At 42.0% G+C, this 6,854-nt stretch overlaps 1 protein-coding gene across 2 annotated transcripts; it reads left to right on the plus strand.

Annotated features, from left to right (window-relative positions):
• The first annotated feature begins 1,235 nt into the window (after positions 1–1,235).
• On the plus strand, positions 1,236–5,618 carry UBP27 (ubiquitin-specific protease 27). 2 transcript variants are annotated; one of them, XM_086499910.1, is made up of 9 exons: positions 1,236–1,685; positions 2,582–2,717; positions 2,805–2,905; positions 2,985–3,218; positions 3,321–3,389; positions 3,476–3,607; positions 3,673–3,810; positions 3,906–3,965; positions 4,037–5,618. In XM_086499910.1, exons 1-9 carry the CDS (start codon positions 1,350–1,352, stop codon positions 5,255–5,257), a joined length of 2,427 nt encoding a protein of 808 aa, XP_086356036.1. In that variant the 5' UTR covers positions 1,236–1,349; the 3' UTR covers positions 5,258–5,618. The 2 variants fall into 2 exon arrangements, with proteins under 2 accessions (XP_086356036.1, XP_086356037.1); XM_086499911.1 differs by lacking the exon at positions 1,236–1,685 and having other exon boundaries at positions 2,680–2,713; positions 2,787–2,905.
• Positions 5,619–6,854: the final 1,236 nt, after the last annotated feature.

Raw genomic sequence — 6,854 nt, forward strand, 5'->3', positions numbered from 1 at the left:
GTTTTTTGAAATCTCCTCTTGGAAAATTCACGGAAAGGAATTTTGTATGTTTTGTAATTTTGTATGTATAGGATACTAAATACCTACATAAAAGTCTTGTGAAGATGGGGGTGCTAAGAGTGCAGTTCACCTATGAGCTTAAAAAATTAATGATATTAAGGATATTAGAGAGTGTGGAGAGTTCACAATAACACTAAGAGAAGTAGCATTTGAGCATAACTTTTCTATCCTTGGTATGGAAGTAAGAACGTGCACATCAAGAGAGAAAATAAGGAGCAAAGATTGAATTTTGATTTGTTAGTACTCTAGTGAGGCTCTCAATACAAAGAAAAAGTTGAGTACTAGTAGTGTTTCGATTTTCAAGGAGCTGTCTTCCAAGTACCACTAAATCAAATGAAAGCATGAGTAACCACAATTTATCAATATTAAATTAATCCCACTAATTCTATTAGTACATAGTGAGACTCGGCTCTAAGAGGTTGCAGTGATTGAAGAGGCTTGATGGTAGCTAGTTGCAAGAAGCTTTGTTTAGTAAGTGTCACAAACTAACATCATCTCTATCTCTCTCTCTCTCTCTCTCTCTCTCTCTCTCTCTCCTCCTAAGTATGGGGTAGGTTTGGTGCTCATCACTAGCACGATGCCCACCACAAAACCAATTGAGTTAACATGGTCTAGCTAGCAACAACGAATGCTCATGTACTTATGTATGTCGACGAGGATTTACCATTCATGGCTGGGAACAAGATGTAATATAATAGAAGAGGAACCACCTTGGAAAGGGACGAGATTAGGTTGAGAGCTAGCCTTGAATAAAAGAGGTCAACTAAGACAAAGCTTTGGCTATATACATCTACTTTAATCTTCACAAAAACAAGCATGGTAGGAACCAATTGAATGTTGCCTTTGTTGGTGTTTCTTGATTTGCAGGTTATGAGGGGCCCTTATGACTTGCTTCATCTCCATGCTGCTCACTTTGCATGTCATGGCACAGTAATTGTCATTGGCAAGCCTCGTGATTCTATCACTTTTTTGTGCTTGTTTAAATAGATTAGACCACAGAGACGATGGGTTTAGTATAAAATAGCACAATAGACGTCAAGGATATAGCATTGAACTCACGATAAGTTCAATACTCATAGACATCAAAAAGATATAGTATTGAACTCATCGTGAGTTCAATACTCAAAGATATACCCGATGCGTATTTGAACTCACGATTTGAGAGAGAGAGAGAGAGAGAGAGAGAGTAAAGAGACAGAGCTAGTTCCACGCTTGTGATCTGGACTTGTGAGAGCGAGCTAGAGAGACAGACGGAGAGAGGGGAGAGAGTTGCACAGAGCCGAGAATCCATGAGGCGCTCCTCGCCCACGACGGGAGTAGCGAACACGCTAAGCTTTGTACGCGATGCGATCCTGAGCAGCAGCGGTTATGGAGGTGGGCATATGCAGTCGTGGAGGGATGTACTACAGTTGACGCATTCATTAGGGCTCACGCTTTTGGGGGCGGGCACTGTTGGGGCGATCCTCCTACTGCGCCAGCTCTCACCTGCTTCTGCCCTCTCTTGGCTCCTACAATCCCGCCCTCCCAACGGCTTCCCTGATGATTCCTTGTTCGACCCATCTCATCTCACAGTGCCGGGATTGCGCAATTCTGGCAACAATTGCTTCCTTAATGCCATTCTTCAGGTAAATAATCTTTTTTTGGCTCTCGAGCTTTTTTCTCCTGTGTATCCCCCACCAATTTATCACAACGCATGTTTTGGAGGGTGGCATGCGACACTGCCATGAAGCAGTTGTTGCTTAGCCTATGCCTTATTACGAACAGTAGTTGTTGTTTAGTCAACAGTCTATTATGATGTTCATGCAGGGAAAGTTTTTTGTAAGTTTGCTGCGTTGTGTGAGATTACTGAATTTTGATTACTGAAGACAGTATTTCTGTTAGAATTTAGCTCAACCACGTTGTTCTAGTGATAACTCCAAGATGTTGCAAATTTGCAATGATAAATATTCTTTGAGAAGATTATGTTTTCAAGTTTGAGCCTCAATTGAACTGCTTGATGGAGATGATGGTATGTGGCCTTGTGGATGTTCATATGTTGCAATTTCTTTTAGATAACACCACCAAAAGCAAAGTGAAACTCTATCAGTACTTGGATTAATACGAATTGTCATACCAAAAGCAATGGTATTAGCTGGGTCGAATGCTACCTTAATTGTTTTGACTTTTGGGGCTTCTAATTTTTTATCTTTCTTGAAGAAGTATCACAATAGTAGGTCCTATGAAAATGACTTCAAGGCTTTAGGGTTAGCTATATGTTGAAGTTCTTTGTTCCAGAATGAAGGAAACTTGTGAGTCTTCTAGAGATGACACATATTTTATTGGTTGCAGTTGTCTTAGTCGCAGTTTAAGAAAACCCCATGAATATGTTTACGATTTATGTGTAGCCATTTGTGGGAGATTATACTGGAAAACGTGTGCTAATTAGCTTCTCTACCCTTATTTCAAACAGCATGGATGTTGATAAGTGTGTCATGGATATTTGTACTGATGTAGCTTCGATTGTTTGGCATTTATTATGCAGGCTCTTTCCAGCTCTTGTGTTGTGCTGTCTTTCTTAGCTGCTTATGGCAGGGGCGATATCCTGTCCTTGTTTGATGGGGTGGAGAGCAGATGCATTTCCCTTCCTCTCACGGAAGCTCTCTCTGACCTATTAGTAGGTAGTTGTTAACTTATGTGCAATTTACTCTGTCACACTGCCTCTCCTCGCTCCAGCTCATGCTTAATAGTTTCCATGATGCCTGCAGAACTTTCAGAGCTTGATCCGGAGCCTCGTGTTGCCAGTCCACGTCATGTGATGTATGCTCTGGAACCTTATGCAAAGCAATTCGATCTCTCTTTGCAACAGGTAAGAGTAGTTCACTTCTGTATTGTTCGCTTCACTGCTAAAATGTTATATGCAAGTTTTTGAACAATAAATCTATCAGGATGCAGCAGAGGCACTTAATTACCTTGCAGATGCTTTGCAAATAGAGCGAATAGCTTTTTTTGAGAGCTTCAGGGCTTTCAGGGAGTCAATTTCTGATGCTTCAAGACCGTCAAATGGAATTGTAGTCGAGGATGTCAGTGAAAAGGAGAACAGCCCACTGAACAGTTGGAAGCGTTGGCCATTGGAAGGTACAATTGGTAGCATGCTGATGTGCCAAGAGTGTGGCTATAAGGTTCGACTTTGTTTTCAAATCATCTTTTTGATAGGCTGCAAGTGTCTTGTACAACGTCTTTTCGTGAAACTGCTTGTTTACTGCATAATGGATCTGATGCAGTTTTCTACTCAGTTCCAGTCTTTCCATGAAGTGCCCTTGTCGCCGCCACAGTTTTCTAATGGGAACATTGTAAGGTCAATTTCCAGGCTCACTCCTTTTCAGGCTTCCATGTGTATGTGGGACTTTACTTTGACTACCTTTTCCTGGGTACACAGGTAAATGGATGCAACTTAGAGGCCTGTTTAGAGCAGTTTACGGCGCCAGAATGTATTTCAAATGTGAGGTGCAGTTGCTGTTCGCATTCGCTCGCCCTCCGTCTTCTGGAAAACAGGGGTTTACTGGATAAGGTCATATTTCTAGTTGTTTTTTACCCAACCAAAGGGTATTCTTATTACATGTATGCTACTTTCAGGCTGTGTTCCAGAGAATTAAAGACTGCACTTTTGATGATGATTGCTCATGCGAGCAACTTGTGACGCAAATAGGAGGGTCATGGAAAAATGTTCACGTGAATGCAATTAAGCAGTTGAGATTTGGACGTTGTCCGGAGGTAAGGTGCATTTTGGCTGTTTTGTCCTTATTTTAGCTCACTTTTCAATTGCACACAAGGAACTGTCATGAAGCTGTAAGTCTTATTGTCTACAGGTAATGTGCTGTCAAGTGCAGCGGGTGGTAGTCAGTTCTGGGGAGCTAGTTAAATGGACGGTGAGCAGCTGTTGCCATCCATCCAAAGATTTCATCTTTTGATGATAACACTCTGTGTTTCTTTTTTGCAGGGCCATGTGTCATTTCCGCTTGTTTTGAATCTGCAACCTTTTGTAATGTCTTCACAAGGTCGCTTTGGGAAACCTTTTGTTCAATCAAAGGGGCCAAATGAGATGCTACATGAGGTGTTGTGGCCCAAAAGAACCAGTGAAATGCACAGCAATATTGAGTTTTGTAAATTAAGGGCTCCATCAAGTACTGATGGATCTTCCTCTGATGATATGCGTATGAGTGGAAGTGAAGACTTGGCATCAGACACTTCTTCTGAAAGTATGGCAGGAAGGTCTGGGGATGAGATTGTGGAAAAGCATAAGGAGGTGTCTGGTATCTCTCAATGGGATAGCTGTCAGACATATGGGCTTGACAGTGTTTTGCTCTCAAAGTTAGGTCACATACCTCTTGATGATAAAGATCAGCTGCTCTTTAGGTTTCGACAGTTTGGAGATGGTATATCTTGTTTTGAATCTCGCCCACAAACTCTTCAGATGCAATTTGTAAACTCTCCAATCCCTTTGACATCCATGGCAGGTGCGATTGCCACCCAGAACAGGGAAGTTGATGAGCTTCAACAGGATGACCCATGCATTTCTAAGAGATGGTTGTATGAGCTTATATCTGTTGTTGTGCATCATGGGTCTTCGAAGGATGGGCATTATACGGTATATAGAAAAGCGAAGCTCAAGCAAAGTGATTTTGCAGAAGAAGAACACCAGACTGACATATGTTGCAATGAAGTTATGAATTCAGATGATAGCAACTCAGTTACAATGGATTTGGATGATAACATATCTGAACAGCATGATGTAGAGACAACTGAGGAGAATATGGTACAAGAATCCTCTGCAGAGAGGGAATTAGAACGGATCTCAATTGGCCTGGGGCCAAAAGCATTGAATAATGATAGAGGTGAGGGTATAAGTGGGGCGTCCAGGGCCTCTATAGGATCTAGTCAGGGATTGCCGACTGGGCATGCTATTGTTGACAGCAAGTTCTCATCAAGGCAGACTTTAAACTCCGACAAAGAGCTTGGGTTTGAAGAGGATGCTCACACTGAAAGTTTGGAGGTGGAGGATCCAGAGTCAAAGCAACCGTCTAAAGAGGTTATTGTGCTTTGGTTTCGAGTTTCTGATTCACATGTGACTTTGGTAACCGAAGAGGAGGTGCTAATGGCTCAAGCTACTCTGCTGTTTTACGAACGGTCTGTAGCTAAAGATTCATGTCATGCATGCTAAAATTAAACAGTAATTGTAAGCAGGAACACAGTTTTATACCTACAAAGCACAGGGAATTGTCGTAGAGTGTCAGGCAAGGTAAAGCAATTGAATATTTTTAGATTAGTTTATCTTGTAAATATGAATGATCCCCACACATTTTTTTTGACGGCCATTCACTGTCGAGCAAGCGCGTTGAATGTAGCCTGAGGACAAGAGAGGGAATGATTCTCCCCTTCGGATGTTACTTAGCAGGCGAAAGAAGACTATTGGTTTTGTAAATAATAACACCCATCTCTTTGTATTGGTGGGCTCTTATCTGGGATAACTTTGTAATTCATCAGAGCTAAATAGAAAGGATTGCTGTCGATGATTTTAGTGACTCCCTCTCACTGGTTGATTCTAAAATATTTACGCTTAAAATGCAAATGTGTCTGTCGATGATTTTAGTGACTCCCTCTCACTGGTTGATTCTAAAATATTTACGCTTAAAATGCAAATGTGTCGCTTACCAAATTTGGGGGGACTGACTATTTGCTCGCTTTAAATTATTTGCCTGAGATTTACTGTTATCTTGTTTGAGATGGTCTTTCTTGATCGGCGATACTACAAAGATTTGAAGTTGTTTGATGCTTCTCTGTTTCGTCCTTGTGGAAGCTTGGCCTTTAAGCAATTGAGCGGGCAGGTGTCTTTCAAGGCAGCTTGCTTTTGTAGAGGGGGATGTTAGGCGGTCGCAGGGTTAAATGAGAAGTGATTGCAATAAGTGTTGCTTGCTTAGCCCTGTGTAACCCTAGAAGAGCAGTGGTAGGCAGTGGCGAGGTAACCGGCTTCCTGGCTTTATCCTTGTTGATTGATTCTTTGGTAATGGAGACCTTGCAATAGTTTTGGTAATGGAAAAAAGCTGCTGGAAAGAAGCTGGATTTTCGCTCTCGAGGCGGCTGTGCCTGCATCTGCTTCAGTAACTACAGTACAATTATGATGAGGTATCTAAATATGCAATACTCTTTCTGAGTGTGGGGTATTGTTGGTTGCAAGGGGTAATGGGAAGTTACAAAGGGAAGCTGCAAGTAAGGCAGCGTAGCACAACCAAGGCTCTAAGTTGATGACAAGATGGTTAGGTGTGCGCTTAAGAGGTTAGAAAACATTGCTCCGGGGCATTGCTGAACAGCCGTCTCCTAATGGATCTTCTTTCCTACACATATCTAGGATTTGTTTTTATAGGGCCCTATTCCTCTATGACAGAGGCGGCAACTTTAAGATTGGCAGGAGGATAACGATTGAACGAGTGTGTTTGGGTAACTGATGCAGCCCATTCGTGGTGAGAATGTGCTCACTTATTCAATTTCAGGAGCATCACACCAAGTGATGGCTGTTTGATGAAGTCGCTCTTGGTTGGATGTATGATGGATGGAGAGACCATTAGTCACAATGATCTCCAAGATGTTGCGATGTAAGGCCGCAGTGTCCACACGAGGTCGTTAGAGTGGAACTGGCAGCTGCACCGATTGTGGTTGAGGCACTTACTAGATCAGCTATTATTGACCGGAAGAGGTATCACTGGAAAACTGTTTGCTCATGGATCTTTGTTTTACTTTTTTGGCTTGTAGTATCTTGCAAT

This window comes from Adiantum capillus-veneris, chromosome 25 (assembly GCF_014529385.1).
Source record: "Adiantum capillus-veneris isolate H3 chromosome 25, ASM1452938v2, whole genome shotgun sequence".
NCBI lineage: Eukaryota > Viridiplantae > Streptophyta > Polypodiopsida > Polypodiales > Pteridaceae > Adiantum > Adiantum capillus-veneris.

What these genes read in the sequence shown, in the direction of transcription:
- UBP27 (XM_086499910.1), top strand. Translation starts at nt 1,350, where the DNA reads ATGAGGCGCTCCTCGCCCACGACGGGAGTAGCGAACACGCTAAGCTTT. An exon ending in ACAGGGGTTTACTGGATAAG is followed by an intron (nt 3,608 to 3,672) that starts GTCATATTTCTA and finishes TGCTACTTTCAG; the next exon opens with GCTGTGTTCCAGAGAATTAA. An exon ending in GATTTGGACGTTGTCCGGAG is followed by an intron (nt 3,811 to 3,905) that starts GTAAGGTGCATT and finishes TATTGTCTACAG; the next exon opens with GTAATGTGCTGTCAAGTGCA.